Source organism: Colossoma macropomum, unplaced genomic scaffold (genome assembly GCF_904425465.1).
Source record: "Colossoma macropomum unplaced genomic scaffold, Colossoma_macropomum, whole genome shotgun sequence".
Classification (NCBI taxonomy): domain Eukaryota; kingdom Metazoa; phylum Chordata; class Actinopteri; order Characiformes; family Serrasalmidae; genus Colossoma; species Colossoma macropomum.
In genome coordinates, this window is record NW_023494791.1 from 25,520,545 (window position 1) to 25,547,714 (window position 27,170).

General features: G+C 39.0%; 1 protein-coding gene across 2 annotated transcripts in view; it reads left to right on the forward strand.

The window, feature by feature from the left end:
• LOC118810649 (serine/threonine-protein kinase 32C-like) overlaps positions 1-27,170 on the forward strand; it is a 112,018-nt gene that overhangs the window by 12,122 nt on the left and 72,726 nt on the right. Inside the window, exons 1-2 of one of the 2 annotated variants that reach the window (XM_036574591.1) lie at positions 21,350-21,465; positions 21,831-21,886. Coding sequence is in view for 1 of the 2 variants with exons in the window: in XM_036574590.1 (XP_036430483.1) it covers positions 21,831-21,886 (56 nt within the window). In the remaining variant the exon portion in view is untranslated. Of the gene's footprint in view, positions 1-21,349; positions 21,466-21,830; positions 21,887-27,170 lie in introns of those variants that run through there. The other variant, XM_036574590.1, reaches the window with a different exon arrangement.

A 27,170-nucleotide genomic window follows, 5' to 3' on the forward strand; every position in this document is an offset into this window, starting at 1 on the left:
GAGTTATCACTGTCATTTTCTGTGCTATTCAAATGCATTTATGTAGTTAAATATTTGATTCCACAGTGAGTTTCACAATGAATTATGTTTACATTCAGTTTGCATTCTGTATTGACAGACAAGACTGTGTGCACTTTTCCTCAACTTTCCATCAAATTAAAATCACAATGAAATATATACTTTTTCTACTTAAGTAAAAAATAATTCATTAAAAATAATAATTCACTATTGTTATCACCAGCGGTATGAGTTGTAAGGACTAAAAGCCAGCTGTGCTAAGTTGCCAGATCTTTATTGTCCTTTGACCTTCTTTTGTTCTGGAATGATGACCTCACTCTTATCACAGGCCTTGGCACATTTACAACAGTCACAGGTCGTGAACCCGGAGTGACGTTAGATCAGATGTAAGCTGATAAGAGAGTTAATGCTGGTCAGGATGTTGAGTCTGGGGGCTGGGCGCTCCCCCGGCAGCAAAGGCAGAATGTAAACATGATGAATAAATAACGTGCTGCTGCTGCTGCTGCTGGCCAGTGGCTCAGCAATACTGTACTAGCTGTTGGAGTACTATAGAGTGTGTTTGATTTTGACTGCATTCAGACCAATTTGTATTCGGCTACAATCCAATTTGTATCTAGGCTGAACAATGATCATGCATCTCAGTGTGGGCCAACAAAATGACAGAATCCAATAGCAGCAGCGAAAACAATGGTGGTAGACCCACTTAGAGTGATGGTTTGGCCAAAAATCAAATATGCACAATTTTCTACTTACACCAAATACACTATATGGACAAAAGTATTGGGACACCTGCAGGAACTTTCATGAGACCCCTTTTTAAATCCAAAGGAGTTGCCCCCCCCCACTCCACTTTACAGCTATAGCAGCTTCCATTCTTCTGGGAAGCCTTCTACAAGATTTTGGAGTGTGTCTGGGGGAATTTCTGCCCATTCACTCAGAAGAGCATTTGTGGGGTCAGACACCGATGTTAGACGAGAGGGTCTGGCTCGCCATCTTTGTTCTAGTTCATCCCAAACGTGTTTGATGCTGTTGAGGTCAGGGCTCTGTGCGGGCCAGTCAAGTTCTTCCACACCAAACTAAACCAGCCATGTCTTTATGGAGCTTGCTTTGTGCACTGGGGCACAGTCATGCTGGAAAAGATAAGGGCCCTCCCCAAACTCTTCCCACGAAGTTGGAAGTGTACAATTGGCCCAAAGGTCTTGATATGCTGAAGCGTTAAGATTTCCCTTTACTGAAACTGAGGGGCCTAAGCTGACCCTTGAAAAACAACCCCATAGCATTATTCCTCCTCTACCAAACTTTACAACTGGCACAATGCAGTCAGTCAGGTAATGTTCTCCTGGCATTTGCCAAACCCAGACTCGTCCATCAGGCTACCAGATAGGGAAGCGTGATTTGTCACTCCACAGAATATGTTTTCACTGCTCCACAGTCCAGTGGCGGCGTGCTGTACAAATGCTTCCACTTTTCAGTAAAACCACTCACAGTTGATCATGAAATATCTAGGATGGAAGACATTTTGCGAACTGATTTGTTGCAATGATGGCATCCTATTACAGTATCACGCTCAAATTCAGTGAGCTCTTTAAAACGACCCATTCTTTCAGTGTTTGTAAAGGCAGACTGCATGGCTTGGCACTTGATTTTATACACTTGTGACAATAGGACAGAATGAAACACCTGAATTCCATGATTAAAAGGTGTGTCCCAATAATTTTGTCGTTATAGTGTATAGTCAATCTAACTTATATTGTAATGACGTTTTGGAAGCTTATAGCCAGTGTTGAGCATTGTGCAAACTGCATGCCTCCATCATTACACATTGCCTCAAACAGCATCAGGTTGTTCAGAAATCTGACACTGACATACTATTTCCTATAAAAATGGATGGTACAGATGAAATTCAGGCTTCAAGGTGGCTGTTATTACTGTTTTTAGCTATGTGGCATTAATTTAGTCTATTTTTATAGTATGTCACACAGTGTCAGAAGCTACAGTTACAAAAAAGTTGAGACAGTATGTGAAATGCTGATAAAAACAGAAAGCAGTGATTAGTAAACTGTATTTGAACTGCATGAAATTGAAAACGGTACAAAAGTAGTTACAGGTAAACAGGAGCATGTTTACCACTGTTACATCATCTTTCCTTTAAACAACACTTTTTGGTCTGAAGACACAAACTGATCCAGGTTTGAAAGTGAAAATTTCCACTGTTATGTATGTGTCCCATGCTTAGAAGTTCCCCTTCCATTTTACTGCAATTGGGGATAGGAAGGAATTGGCAATAGGAACAAAAGGTTCAGAGAGTAGAGGCTGGAGACCTCAAATGCCTGTGTCTGTAACTGTGTGTACTTTTTGAGTCAGTCATTTAGACTGTTGCTTCACCAACAACACATCATCCTGCCACCATGTCGCTTGTGGCTAAATAGTGCCTACAAATTGCCTACTCCTACAGCAAATGACTGGTCATCTGCTGCTCTGTTGCCTGATAACGTGAAAGTATGTTAGCCAAACAGTTTGCGAGATGCTAACTGGTAAAGTCTATTTACCTTAAAGCTACTTTAGCCTTGTAGCTTGAGTAAAACACTAAAGAGACAAACTTCAGACACCAAACATATCTTTGCTAATTAACTACGTTTGGGCTAAGAGAGATATTGGGTGAATCAGATTTTTGGCCAAACACTCACTTTAACAATATCGCTTCTGTGGGAAGAAAACCTCGCATCTCCATTTTTGTTGTTTTTCAGTTTTTGACATAAATCGCCTTTTACATTGTGTGTAAATTTCATGAGGAATGGACCAACAGAAATGGCCCAAAATGATTTGGAAAAAAGTTCCATTGATTTGGTTCCATTGACTCACATTAAAAGTAAAGTAGCTTTTTTCCTTCTCCTGTTATCATTTTGGAAATACGAGGTTTTCTTCCGACAACAGCGATATATTATGCTCTTAAATATTCATCTTTACATGGCAGTCTCTCCTTTCAGTGTTGAATGAGTGGTCACTGTGCGTATGTGTATATATACTCATGTCTTGTGTGTGTATGTTCGATGGGGAGGGTTAACACACTTGCGCATTTTGATTTACTGTCTGATTGAGTCAGTGTGGAATAGTCATCTGATTTCTCATGAAACCTTTTTCTTCACCTTCTCTTCTGTTCAGTTTCTTTCTTTCCCTGCAACACAGATGGTGAAGAACAGTCAGAGTAAAGTCTGTATTAAAAATATAGGAAACTACGGAGAAAAAATATGATGAAAAATACTCTTGGTACTACTTGCTGCTTCAGAATGCTTGTCTGCTGCTACTTAAAGGGCCCATATCATGATAAACCAAAATAAAAAAGTTTAATGTAGTATGTAAGCACTGTTCACATTTCAAAACATGCTGTTCACTCCCCAGTCCACATTTGGAAGAACAGACGATTTTGAGTTCTTGTTTTGTGATGTCACGAAACAGTGTATTTAAATATATTGGCATATTCATCCTACAGCAATTTATCCCTGCCTGCTAACACTGAAGCTGTAGGGAATGTTTCAGCATACACTGTTTTTCGAATGAACCACAACACAGGGCAGCCAGTCAGATCAGAGCTCATTTACATATATCAGTCTTAAAGGCACAGTAACAGAAACAACCTGTTTAGTTCTAAAGTGTAAAAAGAAGTTGGAAAATAGTCATGTAAAAATGAATTTTGACTGTGTTTGATAGATAAACCTGCACAAACATAAGTGTACATCAGAGCTAAGAACACAAGAAATATGTAGTATAAGGCTCTTGAATAGTTGAAGCCAGTTTGAGATGTGTGATAATTCAGGCATGCAGTTTACACAGTGCTAACTGGCGGGGTATATGTTTCCGTTACTTGTTAGCTGCATTATTCTGATAGCCAATACAAATTGAAGAAGCAAGTGTTGGGCAACAGATATGCTGTGGTTGATAGACTACATGTAGGCTAGGTAAAAAAATCAGATTTTTAAGTGAATGGTCACTTTAAGTCCAGATACAAAGGCTAGTGAACTACAGATATAGTGATGAAACATACTCCTGGCATAACTTACTAGTCCAAAATGCTTGTCAGCTGATACATAAAGTTAACAGGCTGTGAGAGCGCACACACGCACACGCGCTCTCACACTCCTTACTCACACTTGTGTGTTCGTTGAGTTTTCCGCAGCTGTGAACAGGGAACTGTGTGAGAGACTGGAAGTGAAAGGTTTGTGGCTTAGAGAGTGCGATGACTCCTCTCTGGTGGGGAAAAGAACAAACACATACGCATGGCACATCAACTCAGTGGCTCTGCACAACAGCACTGCCACCACAGTCCCCCAAGACAGTGCCGAACACACACTGCTTCTGTACGCTGAGGCAGCAGGCCTGTCAGCCATTAGCAGACTCAAGAGAGGGCTGTGACGCTTGTGTTGGTGCTGGAGGTAATGATGTTATTAAAAGTTCTATAAGACTTTCTAAGATGAGTCTAAAGACCATCTGGAGGTTTGACAACTTTGCTAGAACATTTCATTCTGTAATCATTGTTCATTGTTTCTGAAAGAGGAGGTGGGAATGGGTTAGAATCAACACTGAACATTTACTTTACTTCACCGTCTTTACAGACTGAGACCTGTTAGGTGCAGTATCATTAATCTTTAGAAATATATGTCTGAAGTTACTGTTGTCCTGCATTTGATTTACATAGCATAATTATTTTAATTCACTTACGCCATTGCAACCAATTGATTAGATAATTATGTACTGATTATGTAATGATACATATTCTGTATGGACAGACCTGGAGATGGAAGGATCGATCGGCTATGTATCAATCGATTTTAGCCCAAATACGTGATCGGCCTATATTTCTCTACCTTAGCCGAACCAGTGAACTGATCGGTGATGAAAAACATATGAGCCATATTTTGCCTGAGGCGCCAGAATGTAACTGCTGCGCTATTTACGGTAGAACTGGATGAATTCGAACAAGAAGCTGGCGAATAGGAAGCCAACTTCAGCTTCGCCATATTTATATCACTAATGAAAAACATTTTACCTGAAGTATATTACATATTTGGCTCATTTGTTGCTGTAAATTAATTGTGTAAACATATACAACTGTAATTAACAGTTCTGTTAACATGTTGGGATCTGAGCGCTAATCTTAGCTTAGCTTACACTGCACTAGCTTCATGACCAATGACTTTTGCAGGGACTGAAAATAAAAATGAATCTCAGAAATACAAAGTGATCATATGTCAGCCTTTTTAGCCTTTTCAGTACATTTAAAACACCATCTGTGAAGCAGACTGTTTTGGTGAAAGCTGGTAAAAAAAGAAAGTGACTTCAGCTTCATCAAGAGTTAAAAGGCATGAAAGGGATGAGGAGGTTGCTCTCTTTATGCTTGACAGGTGGGTAACATTAACGTATTTTGCTGTTTCACAGAATCAGCAGGTTGGTATTGTGTTGTCCCGTTTGCTAATGTTTGTGGTTAGCTTTGCAGTAGCAATTGTAGCGACAGTTTGCTAACCCACAACTTAGCTAACATAAGTTACATTACTTGCTGTGTCGTTGTTCCATCTAACGTTATGCCATGGGATGTGTCTGTACAATGTTTGTGAAGGGTTTTATGGCTACGAAGATCTAAGAAAGTGCTGTTTGCCTTGGCAGTGCGCGTCCGTGAATTTGGGGGGCAAAGCTTCTGATGGAGCACTGAAGGGAGGGGTGTGTTTGTTTTGCTGTTGAGAATCGCTCCAGCGCCTTTAAGTGTGGCATCTGGCCCATCCTCGATTGGTATCGGCTATTGGCCGTTCGTGTTGAAAGGCAATCAGAGATCGGTATCAGATCTAGAAACACTGATGGGTCCATCTGTACTTTTTCCCATTTGTTTCAATGTCAAAATGTGGCAATAATGTAAAGAATATCCCTGAAGGAAGAAACTGTAAATGTACTCTCAAAAGTTTAACATGGTTCTTAAGGTCCAATTGTGTACCTCTCCCAAGAGGTTTGTTGATTTTGTAAGTAAAATAAAATCAATAAACACTACCTGTGTTGAACACAGGATCATGTTTAAGATCTACCCACAGGTTTTCAATGATGTTCAGTGAAGTCAGGGGACTGTGAGGGCCCTACTTTCTGGAAGTAGTTCATGGTTAATTTAGAGGTATGTTTTAGATCACAGTCCTGTTGTAGAGGCCAGTCGCTTTTCAGCTTTAGTTTCTTGACTTGCTGTGTCTCATTTGCTTCCAGAATTTGCTGATATTTAGTGGAATCCATTTTTCCATCTACCCACGCAATAATTCCTGTGCCTTTAGCTGCCACACAACCTCAAAGCATAATAGATCCACCCCCATGCTTAATAGTTTGCTAATGTTTTTTTTTCAAATGCTCCTCCTTCAAATGCTCCCCAAACCCTCAATAGCTTTGGTGATTGTGGCCAAAGTATTCCGCTTTAACTTTATTAGTCCAAAGCACTTGTTTCCAAATTGCCTCTGGCTTATCTAGATGTTGTTTTGCAAAGACATTGACTTTTGTGGTGAGGTTGCAGGTAGGTTTCCCTCTGATAAATATTCCATGCAGATCATGGTTGTGCAATCAACACTGCACAGCAGAAAGGTGCACCACCACTCCTGTGTCAGCTAAACCTTCCCGCAGGTCTTTTGTGGAAGTTTTCTTGATTTTCTAGGTCTTGCCTTGACCTGAAGTTAACCTTGTATGAAGTAACAGTGCACAAACATTTGCAGAAAAAAATAGTTTTTAAATAATGTGCTGCAAAAGTTGTATTTACTTTTTTACTGAACAAATCAATATAAAATGTAATTGGTCAGGGGTGCCCAGACTTTTGCACAGTACTGGAAGTCAGGGTGTATGGAGCCAATGCAACTCAAAAAATACCGATGCAACAGAAAATGGAATAACAGTGTTCCCTAACGAAAGATGCTAAATATGTACCCTTGAGGGTATCACACCAATCACAGCATGCGTACCCTGAACATACCTCAACTTCTCATCCATTTCAAATCACAAAAAATGTATATTTTTCTGCTTGTTTCAATGAGAAATATTTACAGCATGCTTTTGTTAGCTGCATCTTTGAAGGGTTTACATGAGCTTTTATGTCTTCAAACCATTCAAGGCACTAATGACAGCAGAGGGAAAAGAGAGGATGCCCTGCATCATGGCTGAGGGTAGACAGTTTCCAGTGAGCACAGCAGTGGTGAAACCTGATTATAGAGTGCTCCCTCTGTGAGTGTGCTTGCATGCTCTTCAGCCTCTAAAATAACCGGCCACTACTAGGCTGAGCTGGGAAATCAATGCAACGAGGCTGCCAGCTCCAGCCCAGGCCTTGCAGCCTCTTCAAAGGCAAGCCCATCTGCCGGCCACCCTGTATCGATCCCTCCCGCTCCCAGAACACCGGCCCATTCTAATGCAATCAGCCATGCAATGCATGGAGCGTCGAGGGAAGAGCGTGCATTGAGAAATCAGGCATGCTTTCTCTCTCACACTCGCATACACACAGTCAAACTCACTTAATGACCAGTGAGGTCTCTATCTTGTTAGGAGCTCCTTTTGAAAAAAGAGGGCAGATTTTCACTGTAATTGAGGCTCAGTTTGGTGGGATATAGATGAGTTCAGAAAGAACCAGCAAGACAACCAGAAATACACACACACCAATATGTACTAGAGCCTGACCAATGTGAAAGTTTTGTCACTGAAGCTGATTTTAAATAGGGATGCATCGATGTGGGAATTGTGGACAGATCCACCTATATAACATTACACTAAATATAACATTTATTTATATAGAGTTACAAATGCAGTAAAATGAAAATATTCCCATTTTAGCACAGTAACCCACCATTGCCTAAATATTCTGCTCTTCTTCTAAATACTTCATCACATATCTTTCTGAATTATTGGTCAGATCTAAACATCTGTCCAATACTGATGTTTTTTTTAAGCAAATCTGCTGATACCAGTATAGTCCCCAAGGGGCTACAAATGTCAGCAACTAATATTATAGGCCAATATAATTTTACATGGTCAAAAAATAAACAGTCTCCGGTGGTTTTAGTTAATTAGTGCTTTACTGCTTGATATGATTGTCAACTCTTAAATTTCTGTAATAATCTAAATGAAATAGTGCTAGTCTTGCTACTGTACCACTGCAATTTTCCGTCGAGATCAATAAAGCTAGCTAGCTTTATTGATCCCGAAGGGAATTGCAGTATTACAGTAGCAAGACATATAATTCCAAATAAACCTACATATATTGCGCAGAAATAAAGATAGGAATCAAAATAGACATAAATTAGGCAGAAATAAAAATTAGACATAAGTTAAAGTATGAGAGAATAGGAATAAAAGTATCTTTTTGCATATTTACACAGCATATAAGGCAGATTTGTTATATTTACATGGAAGCAGGTATTACACTAAGTGTTATGAGGCAGTTACAACACAATGAGTATAAACATAACTAGGAATAGCAGCAGTATTTACAGTCTAAAGTGTGCAGACGGAGTGTCCTTACAGTAGCGGTTATGATGTATTGCATAGTGTGTATTAACAAGAGAGGTGATATAGTGATATAGTGATGTGATTCAACATAGTTCAGGCAGCAGGAGGTCAGTACCATCTCTGCAGTAAGGAGCCTCGTTGTAGAGCTTTATAGCAGTGGGTAAGAAAGATCTCACATGGTGCTCTTTAACTAGGTGCAGCTGTAACAGTCTGCCAATGAATGTGCTTCTCTAGTATGCAGACTAGTATGTGGCTGAAATAAGGTACATAATCATCACAGTCAAATGAACTGGGAGGTGCAAAGGGAGACCAAAATGAAAACAAAAGCAGTGATGGTTAGTGATGTCCGATTCATTAACGAAAGTCGTTTTCAAGTTCAACCGAATTGAAAATTTCTGTACGTCCACCTTCCATGCTAAAAACTCTAACAACATTCAAACAACTGTCTGGCAGTTTAATCTCTTAAAAGTGTAGCATAAAATGAAAAATAAAAAAGTAATTGTTGCCATATGGCAATGGCATTCAGAAAAGGTTTAATATCAGCTGTTGTACCACTGGGGTTCTAGTATGTACACCAGTGCACACGCAACTGCACTAACCACAGAACACTGCAGTACACACACACCACACTTCAGCTATAATATTTGGTGAGCAGGGAATGGAAGAAGTCAGCCAATTTGTAGATGGAGGATTATCAGGAGTGCGCGATCGATACCAGCCGGAGTGGGAAATCCGAAGCCGCTTGGTCTTCGGTTCCTCTCTGTCTCAGAACACTGCCAACAAGATGTCCCGCCTTTGAAACGGAAAGATCAAATAAAACCCAGACCAATAACAGCTTATTCAGAGTGAAAAAAGAGCACAAAAAATAACAAATGATACATGTGAATAGTAAATAGGGAGCCAACAATTATCCAAGGCATCGTCATGGACACCTCTAGTGAGTTTTTCTGTGCCATGTAATGTTGTTGTCCCCTGTGTTCATTCTGACATTTCAATTCCAAAGGGTCATTTAAAATGCAGAGAGAAAATAGCCACAGTCCCAGTGACAGCGGACTGAATGTGTGTGTGTGCCTTCATCCATATTCAGAAGAGACTGAGGTTTGAAAGCCAACCATTAAACTGTATTAGTCCTTCAGCACACAAAGAGAAAACAATGCAAGCTGCTGCAGTGATGATAGTAATTTCAGTACACAGAGGTGTCAGACGTATAGATTTAAAGCTGGAAAACAGTGGGAGGATTCTTCTTGCTTTGGCTGTGGTGGAAGAACATTTAAAAATAGTGTCATTGACAGCTACTGTTTGTTGAGTCTAATCAATTGCTTCAGCCAAAGATCTAATTAGTTGGGTTATTTAAAAAAAGAAACCCACAAAACCAATAAAGCCATTGATTTGTTTTGTCTCAAAAGCTTGACTGGAAAGGTCTGCTTCCCCTAACCATTTAGAAATACATGCTTTATAGTTTTGTTTTGCTGCACTGTAGCTGGCTTTGATTGATGTTAAGCATGTAAGTGCACAGGCTGCTTGGTGCTATGTTCCTCCAGGGTGTAGCAGCAAAGATAGCTTTACTCTCACGATTGAAGATTTTTATTGCTGTGAGATGTTGAGATATTGCACTGTTGAGTGAGTCTGAGAGAGGCCTGTCAGTGTTCCTTTATATTCTGCTTGGAATTGTGAGGATTTGGTCTTAGCAGTGCACTCTGTGTGAACGTTGATTCATGCATGAGGCTGAAGATAAAAGCAGAAATAAAAGCAGTTTAAGGGCTCACCATTCTCTGATATTTCTGAAATATGGCAACTGAAACTTTGTGGTTATTATGTCAAAAACTCCTAAACCTTTTTTGTTGCGGTCGGAGCAAAACCTTGTATCTCCTCATATCTTAGCACAATGTAAAGGGTCACTGGAGTTTTCAAAAAAGTTGAAAATAGAGGTATAAGGTTTTGCACAACAGCCACTATATCTACCTATCTATCCATAAAAAAATAATAATAATTATATATATAGTCAACTATAAGCAAGTGAGAATGCTGCCATCCAAAATGTGGTGCGCACCACATACTCTGCTGTGTTTTGTTTGAAGTATGAACACAATACAGATCAAAGACGTCTAAATGCACCAAAGACAAAATGAACTGTCATCTCCTCATTATGTAACTTTCTTTGGCGCTTGGAAAAGATGAGTTTCTGATGCTGTTTTGACACAAGTATGTATTTTATCGTCTCTTCATAAGCTCTGAATTGATTATTGTAGGACGGATAGTTTCAGTTTGAAATAAAGCTGAGGCAGATTTGAAGTCATTATAAAATACAAAGGTTCCCAAATGGTCAATGATGGAAAAACCCAATTCCAACTCTTGTACCACAGACCGCCAACATGTAGGATAGACTGAAGATGGGCATAAACAAGTCTTTATCTCATTTCACAGAAAACAGAGACATACAAGCCAACTATTTCCTTGGTGTAAGAGATATTTTTAAGCAAAATCTTCTATTTTAAAAAGATTCAAATTTGATTACGAGTCATAATATATATCTGTTCAATGTATATATTTAAAATATACTGGTTTTAGTATGTATATAATGCTGCCCTGCTGTAGAGTGATTACCTGTACCTCACCACAACTATTTCAGTGCATGAATGTCCTGATGTTGTGCAAATGACAAGTACACTTGAAACTATGTCAATATATCTATAGATACAATTATATAACTTATTATATAATAATAAAGTATATAATATACAACATTATATTACATTATATTATATTATATTATAAATTATATAAATTATTTAACTTATTTATCAGAGGGTCAAACTTTTGTGATATATATGCAGTCCCATGCAAAGGTTTGAGCACCCCTGGTGAAATTACATGTTTGGTTGATATGGGCACAGGCCATATTTTATAATGTATTTCCTCCCTTTATGTTAAATTCGGCAAATAAACAGCACTTGTGCGTTAAATGTGCAGAAGTGTGGTCTCTGTAGAGGATGTTTACTTACTTTCGTTTGACAAGGGGTGCCCAAATTATATATGTAAATATACGCACACACACACACATATACAATGCTACACAATGAAAAAAGTGAAGACAAGGAGGGCAGTTATCAATAGATGTACGTAGTTTCCCTCTGTCACATTATTAATCCCTTTGTTTATTAGCCTCATTAGTTTGGTCTTTGTACTTGTACTTGTAATTCCCCCCTCTTATGTGTTTAGCATTTTTTTACCATGATCTTTACCACTCATCACTCACCCCGTCTGCCTGGTCATTGATTCCAGCTTTAACCTGGAATCAATGACACAACTTGCATTGGCCTCCTGCTCTGCCTGCTTGCCTTTCAGTAAAATATATGTACGTGTATGTGTAAAGAAAATGATTTAATGATATATTGCTTGATATGGCTGACCTGGGTAGCTGCCTTTGTTATACATATATATATTACAAAGGCAGCTCTCCAGGTGAGTCATATTAGATTGAGTGCCAGTTAGCAGTATGTGTCAGCAATGAAAGAGGTCCAACAGTTAGTGCTTTGATATGCAAATTGTCAAAGCAAACAACTCACTGAGAGGTCAAATAGTCTGTACTTGAACTGCAGGTACATGGTCAAAAATTTAAGATATTCAGTATGTCAGAAGGAATGGTGCTGAAAATGATATATGCCAAACATAGTCAAACTGCTTTTGCAAAGAAAAAGTAACAGGGTCTTCTGAGTTTTATATGTGAAGTTGATGCTGGTAAAACAGTGGTATGTACTAATACTAATATGCCTTACAACATCCTGCATATAACTATCTGCCATGAATGGGTTTTAAAAGTACATTTTAAACCAAAAAGCTGATCTCAAACTTTGTTTTAAAACAATGTCTCAGGCGTCAGGCATAATTTGTCATAATTTTCTGTAATCATTTTCTGTGAGGTAGCTTGTAGCTTTTAGAGGCATTAAGCACTTCAGATGTCAGAGCATTTCACATCATATCACTCTAAATGACTTTGTTTGCATCTTAAACTTTTAATTATGGAGAAATTAGAAAGAAAAAACAGGAATTGTGCCTTTAACATGATTTTTGCAGAAAAACGCCAGATTACAGCCTCAAAAATGAACGGATTGAAGTATCACCTCTAAGACCCATGTTCAACAACTATTCTACATCGTGAGCTTCACAAAGCTAAAATTTGTGACAGGACTGTTGTTCAGAAACCACAGTGCTTTATTTAATATAGTGTTTTAGGTCTGGTCTTGAGTTGACGTTGCTTCTGTCAGGAGTGGTTGGAACAAGTTCTTCTCACATGTTTTTTGTAATTTTTCTGCCCTTGAGGATGTGCCATGCTTGGCAAAAGCATCTATTTAAGACAGCGGGGGGTCTGTTTCTGGAGGCTGACTGCTCTCTCGATTATCATGAGATGCCTTAACCACTTAGTTATTTCCTCTTGAGAGAAAGGGCAGACGCTGCGTTGTCTTTGTCCAGTGATTTATGGAGGAGCATATCTGGCCACCCCTGCTACCTGCTCGCTCATTTGTCTCGCCTTTCTGCATGACATCTCAGTCCTGAGCCAAATAAATACTGTAAAATCATATCTCGAACGAAAATCACAGGTCAAAGAAAAAGACATGTGCGTGACAAGAATTTCATCCAGGAAGATCTGGCAGGTTTCAGTAAGGTCCTCTGTGACCAATTGCTGGCCAAACACAGCAATATAGCTGCAGTACACACATTTGATGCTCATGCGCTGTCCATAGCAAAGAGTTATTCACATGAAAGTGTGTTACAGATAGATTAGTGTAGATTAAGCTTTTGGCTGCAGCAGATTTTACTTGGAGAACGCCTGATATTGCTCTGTCAGTGTTTGTCTAAGCTTCCAACGAATCTCAAATCCATGTGAGCCAACCTAAATTTTCACGAGTCGCTGCCTTCAGATTACCCATCATGCACTGGTGCAGCACTGTTTGTGTCTGGGGGGCATTTGTGCTCGTGATTGTGATTAATAACGAAGAGCTTATGAAAATTACATCATTCCCGTATGCATAATTAATGGCAAATATGACTGCGCCTCCCAGTGAACATTTATTCAGTGACAATAATGACACTCTTTAACCGCCTGAGAAGGAACAGGGAGACACACTAGATGTACTTTTTGACCATGAGCTGTGAACCTGACAAAAAAACGTGCCTTTATGTACTGATCTAGAACAAAAACTCTTATATAAGGTCCTGCAGAACTTTAAAAAGGCAAATTACTTCTGAATCTCTCCATGAGCTCTAACTGCTTCCCTTATAGAAAGAAATGGCAAGAAATATATTATGTTTTGGGAGTATAAAAATGCATCAGTGCATTGTGATATATTGATCTGAAGATGGAAATGCAACCACATCAGTTTTGGAATGTTATAAGGATTCTAATAATATTTAGTTAAAGATGCACTTGAATTTTGCCAAAATTAATTTTGGGGGCAAGTTCCAAATAAAAAGCTTGGTAGCTTGGTGTTTTGTTCTATTCCATTACTGTGTAGATGTCACAAAAATGAGGCATTGAGGAAGGAATCAGGATTTAGGCCCAAGAATGAGTAGATTTATGAAACATAAAGAAAACAACACTACAAAAAATTAAGCAAACACAGGGGAAGCTACACAGCCTTACAGACACCACTGATACAAAACCAGACAAAGGCAAACTGCAACATAAGGGCTACCTATAGCAATGACAAGACTAGAAACACCTGTGAAAGGAGGGTAACAAAGTACACACAGGTGCAAATACTAATAGATTGGCAGGACTAAGGAAGAGACATAGGAGGAGACTGGAGAGGGAGGAGTCATGACAGGGAAACCATTACAGCACATAGTTAGGAGCAGACTTACTAAGAGAGGTGCTAATTACCAACAGACTGTCAACACTTTGTGCTGGTAAGAGTGGCCAGTTTAGCAGGTTATGTACTAAGAACCTCCATACAGATGACCTCAGGCACAACTTCATAGTTAACATATGACCAAAATCATGTGTTTGGCTCACATGCATTTTGTATGAAAGTCAATTTCCGCCAGGCAGGAGAAAAAAAAAATTACTTGTTGAGAAAGTGTGTGATTATTTCACCACAATAAGTAATTATTTTGATAAAATAAGACTGACATAAAATGTCAGAAATTTAAGAAAATAAGTGATTAATTAGACTTTGTGCTTTACAACACGTTCAATTTTTGGCTGGTAAGATGAGCTGAACTTAAGTGCTGTGCTGAGTATGTTTGGAAAACGTGATATTGTAAAATCCCGTGTAAAAGCCTGTTCAATTTCACTGAGCACACTAATGTTGTTTGGAAACTGTATGTTTTTTTAACTACGTGCACTATGTGCCACAGTGCACATATAAACCACAATGCACAGAAACCACAGTGCACAAGAAGAACAAAGTAAAAAGTAGCTTTAGTAAAGCAGAGATTGCAGAACCAAAGAGTTTCAGTATGTGCTTTTAACAATTATTTGGAAAAAAAAATGTCAAAGCATTATTTAGGCAGAAATAAACAGTCTTTGACAGAGTTGTAAAATCTACTCTATAAATAAAGAATAAATTATAAATTAATTTTGATCATTTTTTATATCAAAACTAATTGTGTTTGAAAAAGCCCTCTCTTTTCTCTGCCTCTGAGCACAAACAATGGATGGTATAAGCACAAAAATTAAACAAGCTTTTCAGTATTTTGCGCTTTGAAAGGGAAACTCCTATAAATGCATATGCAATAAGGCAAAAGTGCCATTGACCACCCATTTGGTCTTCTAACAGATGATAAAGCGTCATTGCACTTATTAGTAAATCATTACAGACTTTTTAATGTCAAAATAGAATTTGCACTGGCCCAATGTTGGTAAATCTGCCTCTTAGTGACAGCCTCAGACGCCTCACCCATTCATAAATGCAGCATCTGATTTCTTTTGCACAGTAAGCTGGCCACAACTATCAAGATTTTATCAATTGAGTTCTGTGGTTGGTGATATTATGGTTATTACATAACAGTCAAATGGCCTTTCCTGTCAAATTAGGTGGTTTTTGGTCACATTTAGTGGCAAAATGCACCAGACTTTCAGACAGTAGTCTGTCTTGCAAGACTAGAACAATAAATTGTCACATTTGTGTATTCAGTGTGTTTTAAGACTAATACCAAATTATACCAACAGAATCAAATCAAATCAAAATTGGTGACATTTGAGATTTCATCACTGACTGAATTGTTGGCTAAAGAATTATAATCAAATCTAACATTATAGATAAATATTCACATACATAATAATGTTAGATTTGACATTAAAAAATTATTTTCATTAAAAGTCAGTCCGTAAATTAAAAGCCTTAAAAGCTGTGTTGAGTCATCTCTGATGTCTTTTTGCCTGTTTCTAATTTCCCCGACTGGTGCCACAGTCAGATGGGTGTGGCGAATTTGGGTGAAGCAAATTGAGTCTTGTTTCCTAGAACACCGCATGTTTTAAGTGGGATGCACTTTCTGGAAGGGAACATTTATCAGCGCTGGCAGGAAGACATTAGAGAGTGTTCTGTTTTGTTCCAGCTTCCAGAGATGCCTTGCTTTTAAATGTCTTATGTTTGAAGCATCTGCCAGAGATGAGGAATAAACAGGAGATAAAGCAGTCATTAGATGCTTCTCGCCGCTGGAGCCATGTGCTTCCTCTCCAGGCTAGATTGCTCGCTCAGGTCTCTAACAGAAGGCATATGGCACGAAGGAAGCATCAGAACATAATAAGCCTGATATTTACAGTCTCTTGCAGTCTTGTGAAACACGCTACTTGTAAGTCTGTTAGATCCTTGTGTTTCTCTCTGCCAAGCAAAAGAGCAGCAAGTTTTACCCCCAAAACATGACAGAAGATCTCCAGAGTTTTCAAGCCAAGTAAATTCGTTCAGTCTTCTGGCTCACTGTGCCTGCTACTGCATGGTGTGGACTAATGCCTCCGATGAAAAATGAATTGGAGATAAGACGAATGTGCACCCTGCTCCAGGCCTGAGAGCTGGTTTCTGCCCAGTGGGATGTGTGTGCACTTGTGTGTTGCAGTGTAGAGGGAAGGCAGCACAACCTAATGTAGCCATTATCATTAGTCAGAATAATCTGGAGGGCAGAACAGGCTTCGACATCTCCAGCCCAGGATAGTTACTAATGACTTCCTCTGTGCGCCTCTCAAGCTGTGGGCTTTCCCCCTCAAGCTTGCTGGTTGTTAGTCTCCAAATAGGTCCATGTGTCAAGCAGACGGCAGCTGAGGCTAATTATTAGTGGTTTTTTTAGTGTGTCCAAAAACGTTTTTCATAAATTCCTCTGTAACTTGTGCTAATTTTGCACTGCTCATTTTGCATAGAGCAGTATAGAAGAGCAGGTATAGCCATACATCTGGGTAGCTGAATGCAACATAAAGGCCAATAGAAACATATCAAACTCCAACAAAGAAGAAATCTAACACTGTGCTTCTTTCAAGAAAGAAGGTCATACTTGGCATCCAAACAACCCAGCGAATTCCAGTGCAAAGAAAAGCAAGTAACACTCATTAAATAACATGTATTCACTGAAAAATGGCCTAATATCATGGGAGTTGTAAGACTTACTGAAGCAAATAGGCCGTCCGCAGTGATGAAGCGGAATATGTTTTAACAACCCACTCTACAGTAAGACAGAGTTATTCAAATAACTCTTCTGGAAACCTGACATGCAAAACACCCCCTTCACCCACGACACCATTGAAAATGAGGTTTAAATTAGTAGCAGTAATGGCAAGGAAACAGCATATTTTAATAAAGAAGGTGAAATGAATTAAGGTTTACATTAGAGGCTTGGCCATTAAAATGTGCATCATCATAAGCCCTCAAGGACAAGGTCTGTTGTTTTGGATCTCTAAACTTGATACGTTTAATTCCCTGGGCAAATGTTATCTTTACATTCATTTTACTGTGATAAACTTCCTAGTGGCCTCCATTATTAAGCACTTTATGCTGAGAGCCATTAGCAGCCCACTGGAAAACATGCCTCCATTCTTACACCATTGGCTTCAGTCCAGTAGGAGTCATGCCAGGAACCACTGCAGCTCTGTCCAGTCCAGCCTCCCCCTCTCTCTGTCAGATCACAGTGGTGCCGACTCAGCAGGACCTGCTGGTTTTTGTAGCGATGGTTTTGTAATAAGATCATCACTAAAGCTGCGCACCTCTATATCTTGCGCATTCAGCACACTTGTTAGAGGAGGTGTAGAGTTATTTATTATACCACAGCAGGGCTGCACGATTTGATCATATTTTTATTGTCATCACATCGTGAGATTCAGCACTAAACACATTGTTGTGGGCTGCTATAGCAGACACACATGCACAGCTATAATATATCTCAGGCTTCAGGGAGCATGTTTATGACTGTTTCGTTTTAAAGCATTAAACGCTTCAGATGTCTGGTTCCTATCACCACCACTGTGAACAGTTCTAGCTCTGTAAGTTTCACTAGAATGGAGCATTTCACCTCAAACCACTCTGAATGACTTTGTTCACATCTTAACTATTTAATTATGTAGAATTTTTGAAAAATTAGTGGACTTCCCCTTTAAGAGTCTTATAAAAATATATCATTGCAGTTGTGCTGTACATAGCTATTTTATTATTTTGTATTTTGCACAATGGTAATCAGTAATTTAGAAATTTTTGCCTAAATGTTGGATCTCCTGGACAACTAGTTTTTAAAACACTGTGTATCATTCCACCTTATTTTCCTGTAACCTAGCAACAGCCTCCAGTCTATAGACCATTTAATTGAACAATTCTTCTTTGCAGAATGTAAATTAACCCTCTTGTTAATATAATATTTGTGTCAAAAGCTAATAATGAATATCAAAAATGAAACTATGATTGCAGCAATACACTTTAAGTTGTGCTATGTTTTGCCAAAATGACACAATATAGCTCTCACATTTTCGAGTGGAAGGGATTTCTAGTGAAGTAATTAGTGACTTCTTTAAGCTCTCAACGTGTCTTTGTATCTTTCCCGTTCATGGAGAGGATAAAAGTCTCACGCATTCAGCAAAATAATTAAAAACTTCTCAAACTCAAATTCAGTAAAACAGAACTTCCTTCACAAAGCAAACTTCCTTCACACTGGAGTTAATTGCCTGAGAGCTTTTGCAAATATCTTGTAAGTTTGTTTTGGTGATAGTGCCAAAAACAAACTGAAGAGGAATAAAACTGGGGCTGCTGTGCTCCATTTTCTCTGAAGATGACTCAAAAGTGTCTCAGTGTTCACTGGGTAGAAGTCTTGCTTAATGAAAAAGGCAAGATTAGATCATACAGTGCTGTCTGCTTCGGGTCCACATGAGTGATGGCTGCATTGCGATGATGATGGCTCTCTTTTTCATTTCATCTATATCTGTTTGAAAGGTTTGTAAATGAAACAGAGAGTACACAGCAAAGACAAAGACCAGGGTTGGGCAAAATACTTTGAGAAAGTAGTGATGGCTGAATACTGAATACACTGTCCTAAATGTATTCAGCAATGTATTCCATTACAATACATGAAGAAATGATATATTCAGAATATGCTTAGTATACAATTACAATACATTTATAATAAATCTGGGAAAGGCACATTGGAAATGTATTTTTTTATTTCACATTGTTCCTCATTGTTACTGGTTGTCAGCTTTTTATGTAGTTAGTCTGAAAATTCACTTATCATTTAAATAAATTTCACAAAATTCATAACTTTTTTTCTCTCTCATCACCTGCATCAGTCCACTGCTGCCCCCACAATCCCCCGAGCAAGAGTCCAATAGAACACAGATGCTAAACTTATCACTCACAAACATGTTCACTACTGAGATTATTCATTTGATCATCTCTCAAAACACCTCAGTATTTCTGAGATTAATAACTTATCAAATTAATCACATTGATTTATCAGTCTTTTTAGTTTGACTAACAAGCATGTTTTCTACATGCCATGCACTGATTCTAAAACAGTTAATAAACAAGCAATGATGGCGTTTTTTTTAAAGATGGTATACATTTTTTTAATTTAGTGGGAAAGTATTCTAAAAGTATTCTCCTAAAAATGTAAAAATAACTATATTCTGTTTTATACTGTTTTATATACTGTTTTTACAAAATGTAACTTAGACTGAATACAGATACTTCATTTCTGTATTCTGAATACCTTTTTTCCAATACTTTGAAGGAATCTATTGCTGTGTAATGTGTTTAATGCTGTGTTATATGTCATTATATTCAGTGTTATGTGTGTTGTGTGTATGTGCTGTGATTGTACCTAGAATGTTCTGTTCTGCCTATTCTTGTCTATCCCTACATGGTCATGTCTGTCACACCTGTCACTTGTCATGTATAGGCTTAGCCTAATCTTTGCATCAGGCCGGCATATAAAACTGTGTCAGTCCACTGCTTTACAGGCTAAATGCACGCAAGAAATAAACTTGAATTCTCCAGACATACATCTGCTGTCTGGTTTTGTGACGCGTTTGGATTCTTTAACTTGTATTCCCTTATATCTCAACCCTGACAAAGACAGAGAGGGAGAAATCTGGGGCATAAAGATTCAGAAGCCTGCAGCAGTGACCAGTCAGCTTGTTCTGTGACACTGAGACACTTGTAGGTTAATTGCTTATATAAAACCTCGTATCTTTAAAACAGTCACTTCACAAGAGAGGGACTTAACTTATAATGGAAGTCAGTGTATTAAGGTTTATTTCAAAGTCATTTTAGACCATTTCTGTTTGTCCGTTTATCATGAAATTTTAACATAATCAAAAGGGTTACTGGAGTTTTCAGAAGTAAAAAAGGACAAAAATTGAGAAACAATGTGTTTTGCGTGGGTGTAATGATATGTAAAAGTCTAATACTCAGACATATGCACATTATTAAATCCTAAATAAATAAATGTGTGAACACAAATGCTTCATTCTGTGAGAAATGCCTGGGTCATCTGTGTGAGCACTTAATGACTAGTCATGAGTCATATTTACACACAACACTACATTACCCATAAATCAGCACACTGTAATTTGAAAAAAAAAAAGTTGAGTGCTTGCCCAGGCGTATTGTATTAGTTCTGTATTCAGTTTGTTAAAAAGGAACATTATGCTGAAGAGCTTCTCCAGCTGTTTTCAGTTCCATATCTGCTACAGCTGACCTTTGGCTTCTATTCTAATTGTGTTTTTCTTTTTCTAATTACAGAGAATTGCATTAAAATTATTGTCTGTAGTAACTGACCGTATAGTACACACACAGCAGACAGAGATCAAGTTGAAAAAAAAACATTAAAGTTAAAAGAGCACATTAAAGGAACTACATTAAAAGAATATTTCTTTAATGCCGTAAACAATTCATTTTAAAAGATAAGGGGGCAAAGGCACGAGGAATAGCGCTGCTGAGCCTACTGATATTCGCTTTTCTTGTTCCAGAAGAGAGCAAAGGTACTGATGGTGTTGACAGACAAAGAGAAAAGGTCAGATCGATGAGTATTTTCCACTGTTTTTCCTCTGCTTCCCTTGAAGCCTGAGTTTTCTGATATGAAGCATTGATTTATAGAGAATGACGGCTGAGAGCGGTGACCTCAGAGATTAAAGCAAGCGCACACAGGCCGTGCAGAATCATGGTACATCTGCTTTGTTGTCAGCCATATCATCAGTAATGCAGGCCTTTGGTTGGGGCGAGTGAATAAGCAACTTAATCATGTCCCAGCCCAGCAGATGCACAGCAGCAGAACAGGCGTTGGGCCTGACGAATAGACGACATATCAAGTTATTACATTAATAATAAGAGACGTTTGGGGGATTCGTGAAAAAAGAGAGAGAGAGAGAGAGAGCAGTATGCACTTAAGACAAGTGCCTCATTTATTATGACCCAGAGGACAAGACAGAATCAGTGGAATTCTTCAAGGCTCCTCGAGCATTCAGAAGAGGTCAGTGCAGAGTGAAGAAAAGCCAATGTGGAGTGTGTGCTCAGGAGGCCACCGCCTCATGATTAGTCTAATGTTTGCGAAGGACGGAGAAGCGCTTCAACAGGAGTGTCTGAGTCAGCCTCCTGTCCTCAAAAGCTAATGGAGCAAAACGCAGAGCAAAGCTGGGAAAATCAAACATTAGGGAGGCTTATAAAAGCCTGAGCCCTTTACACCTCCACTACTCTCCATATTCTTCACAAGCAGCTGCGCTTAATCGGAGTTAATCACACAGATTATACATCATGTCTCTCTAATGAGGCATAAATATAATAATTACACATTATGCCTTATTAATGACTCGCCACCATCTTTTCTTTCTTTTGCAGTGAATTTTGATCACTTCCAGATTCTCCGAGCCATTGGCAAGGGCAGTTTTGGGAAGGTAAGCCTGCATGTCTACCACCAGCAAATTCAAACACTCACACCAAGAACAATCCAGGACACTTTCCTCTATCATTTTCATTAAATCTGACAATTTCTGAACCATGTACTGTGTGCCCCTTCGTTAGTGGGCTATAGTGAAGAACCTACCTCAGCCTATTGTTAGATTTTGCAGTGGGTAGGCAGTATCTGCCAGCATAATGAACAGTGGGTAACATTTGTGTTAAGAAATAATGGAATCTAAGTTGTTTAAAAAAAAGGAAACCAAATAGTCTTTACTGTTGACATTAGAGATTATATCATCTGGGATGAAGCAATAAAATAATAAACAGAAAGCTGTCATAAGCAGGTGTTCTATCTGCTTGAGCCACTTGAGATTTAAACTACACCGTGTGTCTAAAAGGTTCACCCACTGCTGACACAGACATCCATTTACACACACATAGCTTGTATAATTTCCATAGAAAAACACTGCTAATAGAATGCTCTGGATGAGCCACACATGGGGCTAAGGTCACCATGTCCCCCTGCCAAGCATTGGCTGGAGGGGTATAAAGCCCCTCCAGCACTGGGCTGTGGAGCAGTGGAACTGCGTTCTCTGGAGCGATGGAGCTCAATCCAGTACCCTTGGAATTAATTGGAAAGGTGTTTGTGATCCAGGACTAATCATCCAACATCACTACCTGACTTCACTAATGCTCTTGCGGCTGAATGTCATCAAATTCTTATAGCAATGTTCTAACATCTAGTGTAAAGCCTTTCCAGAAGAGTAGAGGCTGTTACTGCAGCAAAGATGGGACAAACTCAGCATTAAAACACCTAATTTCAGTAGAAATCTTGGATGAGCAGGTGTCTGCAAAGTTTTGGAAATAATTTTCTGGGCAATAGGCATTTATTTGTTCAGAATAACACTAACAGTAGAACGAAGAATTAATAACCTCTTAACATCACAGGCTTATTACATACTTAAGCTTATTATTTCGTAGTTACAGGAACTTCAGTGCAAACTGGTTAAGCTGTTGTTAGGTCGTAGAAGTATGTAATAAAACTTTGGGCCCGCCAGCAGGCCCTGGCCGTGTAAGGGGTTAATACAACAATTTGGGTTTCAGGCCAGTTGGTATGTTATTGTATCCATTTCCAAACCTCTCCTCAAGCAGCATTTGGGGGTAACCATTCAAAAATACTTCAGGTGGAGAGAGACAATTTGTGTTCTTTAAGTTAATACATTACACACCATTAAGTTAAATCAGGTGTGGCTGCATTGAGTAGAAGATAAACTGAACCTGTGTTCTTCTAATCATCTCACAAGACATATATAAAGAAAAAAGTCCTTGTTACTTTTCACAGTGTTAAAGTTTATTTATGCTTATTAAAATGTCATAAAAATACTGTTGAGATACCTAATTTTAGGCCATTTTCTATGTTGGCCTAAGTATTTTTTTACAGTATCTTACGATGTATACAACATTCCACTACCTGCTCAGGTGGTCTGTATTAGAATGTTGTGATTGATGCGCCACCGGCGTCCCCCAATACAACCTTAAAATCTCAAGTTTATTACATACTAAGGCTTATTATTCAGTAACTACATGGGCTTCAATGCAATCTGGCTGAGCTATTCTTAGGTTATAGAAGTAGATAATAAAACTTTGGGCTGGCCAGTGGGCCTTGGCCATTTAAGTTAAAGACATGCTAGTGGGATGCAAAGTATACTGTATTACTATATACTGTCACCTCAAGGGTGTGGTGAAAGGAGGTAGAGGGTGAATTGGGACAGAGCCTGTTTTTTTGAGTCTCTGTTCTCTTTATGTCAGACGCAGGTACAAAGAAAGTTTGATATCAGTGCGGTTTGGATGGAAAATGTCACTATGCCCCGACTCTCCGGGAATTTCAGTGTCTAATTACCTCTGTGCTCTCGTTATCTGAACGAGGACGCTGAGCGATGGCCTGCTTAAGTGGGCCTTATGTAATTACATGTGGATTTTTCATTAATCTTAACTATAATGGTTAATTAATTTAATGGGTTTTTTTATGTTTTGCTTTTTCGCCAAGCTCTAAGTGCATTTGTGAGCGTGTTTCAGCAGACGAGGAAAAGTTCTGTTGTACAGTGAATGCCAAAGTGGATAATGATGGAGTGTGTTGTCGTACTGTATACATTCCCAGTGCATCCCGGTGCATCTGAGCACTGTGCGGTCTTTTGTCAAATGCAAATGTGAGAGAGCAGTTCACGCTAATGCAGCACAAACTCTCGAATGCAAATCACATCAATTTAAACAATTAAAATTGTTTTCAAAACAAAACTCAGCACTGGAGAGTTCTTGTATAACTCACACATCTGTGAGTTCTTCCTCAGTGAGTTTTCAGAGTTTGAACTGCCCTTTCCTATTAATGTTAACAACACAAAAAAAAATTCACAGAACCAAAGATCGCAGAAGAGCAGCTCTTGCTTTGTTTTTATTTAATTACTTAAAATGTCAGGTTTGTTATGTTGTCTTGAAAAGGGTATTTCTGCTCATGACCCACTGATTTATATTTTGATTTGATTTCTGTGCTAATGTATGCGGTGCTGTGGTGTTATGACTAATTTTGCTTCAGTGACGGGTCCTGAGCCCCGCTGTAATGCAGTAATGTGACGGATGCTGTTGCTCCTCCGTCTTATCAGGCAATATTTCATCTCCTCCTCCTCCTCCTCCTCCTCTCCTCGTTCTCTCTCTGCTCTATTTCTCCGCTCACTCATGCAAAATCTTTTAGGAAATAAGTGGCTCTTTTTGAATGACGCATCGGCAACCACGATGGAATACATTACCATTTGAATGTATGTTAATTTTCCTCATCACAGCTTCTTCCTCCTTCCTCCAGGTGGCCCGCGTGTACTTTTTTCTTCAGGATAGCAACAAGCCATTAAAATCGTGCTAAACGGTGCTGTGGCCTTTTTGGTCCCCCTCTTAGACTCTGTCCCTCAGGTAGGATTACAGGGATGGGTAGACAGACAGCTAGAGAGAGAAATAGAGAGATAGAGAGACAAAAAGAGAGAGGGGGAGTGAGATAGTGAAACAGAGTGTCAAAGAAAGGGAGAGAAAAAGAGGGAGTATGGCAGAGAGAGAGTAAGAGAGAGAGTATGTAAGAGAGTGCAAGAGTGAGAGAAGGAGTAAGATAGTGAACAAGAGAGTGAGGAAGTTGTAAAATGAGAGAGATAGGGAGAGAGAGAAAGAGAGTGCAAAAGAGAGAGGAGTAAGAGAGAAAGAGAGAGGGAAAAGAATGAGAAAGTGACAGAAAATAAAGCAATAAACATTAAAAAGAGGAAAATGGAGAAAAAGAGGAAGAAAGAGAGAGCAAAAAGGAAGAGAAAAGGAGAGAGAAAGAGTAAGAGAGAGACAGAGAAAGAGTGAGGGGGGAGAAGGAAGTCAGAGAGATGGGGTGAGAGATAGAGAAGTAAAGAGAGGGACTAAGACAGAGAGAGAGAGAGAGAGAGAGAGAGAGAATGAGAAAGCAAGAGAGAGAAAGGGAAAGAGAAGAAAGCAAAAGAGATAAAAAGAGAGGAAAAGAGATATATAGAGGGAGAGTTGGTAATAAGAACCTTGTAAAACAATGGTGCTATTAACTCAAACTTCACACACAAGGCCATATTTCATATGCAGCCACCCAGTTTGCACACAAGTGCTTGCATTTCTGTGCTCGGTGTGGATGGAGCGGGGCTGAATAATGCATAATGTCCTTGTAGAGAAAGCCCGCTCAGTCAGAGCCCCCAGCCCTCAGCCAGGAGCGCAGTAGCACAGCCGCAAAGCGGAGAAATGCTCCGTCTCTCCAGCTGAGAGAGAGACAGGCCTATGAAAGAGCTCATCTCAGATCCCGAGCCTTCCACAGCAGGAGGAGTCTGATCAGAACACACAGGGGTGGGGTGTCATTAGAGACAAACCTCCGCTGATTGTGCCGTGTGTGTGTGAGTGTGTTTTATGTCTGGCGTGTGTGGGCATGTGATTTGTGTGTGCATCTGACAATCTGCCAGAGATCTGATGTACCCTGTACATGAGGAAAGCATGTGATGCGTATGTGTGAGCTGTGTGTGAGTGTGTGTGGAGCTGTGCATGCTTCTGTCTTCTGTGCAGGTAGGGGTGGCAAACTGCGGTCCTGAACGGCCAGTGACCAACCCGGTTTGGTGATTTTCCTGCTCATAACACTCCCTAAACCTGGCAGTTAACTACTGAGGTGAATCAGGTGTGCTTGGGTGGAAAAATCAACATTCTATGCTTGCTGGACATTGGCCCCTCCAGGACTGGAGTTTCCCACCGCTGTTCTAATCTAAAGCTGTAGAGGCTATAAGTGTGCCCCAAACCTTTGAGCAATGATTCCAACTTTTGAGTGGTAGTGTAAGATTAAGAAATGTAATCATATTTCACAATATTATATTAATAGTCCACAAAGAGACCATGTGTTATAGTGATTTTGCCATAGTTGAGGGGCCGTAGTTAACAAAGTCAAATAAAACACTGACAGATACAATGTGATACAATACATTAATGTTCTAATTTTCAGCAGTTTTATTGTTTTTTTAACACTAATCCCAATAAACAATTCTTCTGCCAAGCAATGAAATTCATGAACAGTAGGCTGTGGATGCCAAGCAACATAACATTCATACATTATTCCATTAGCAGCATAATGGTTTTAATAACTTGGTACATTAATGGGGTGCTGACAAATAAGGCTTTCAAAATGATAGTTCATTAAAAATATATCATGTGCATTTTGTATCTGCTAGTACTCAAGTTTAAGCTTGCAATGTTAAAATAAATAAACCCTTATTATAACAACACATTTCATGGTTTCATACACCTGACTTGGTAAACTGAACCAGCCTAACCGTAACTTAAAATTGTCAATTTTTCATTATCTGTGAAAGGGCTTTAGACCTTGGCATTGCACCATGAAGGTCACTTTATGATGCAGTACTCCGTCTACTCTTTCTTAAAAGCATGCCAAAATAAAAGCCTTTGTTACGTGACACTCAGAATTTGCAGACAGCTTTTTAGTCGATTGAATACTGTTAAATATGCCCTGTTTTGCAACACATTATAATTCTAAAGGTTTCAAACATGAAATTATACAAAGTAGTTTGTTTAAAAGTGTATGTAACTAAATTATGACTTTTAATAGTTCACTTAATCTGAATATAGGCCCAGAGTATTAGACAAAATACCATTTTCCATTGCTCATTTTCCACTCACAAATTTACTTATTTTTCCTTTATTTCTTCCTCTCATTATCCTTTGTAAAATAGTTTACTA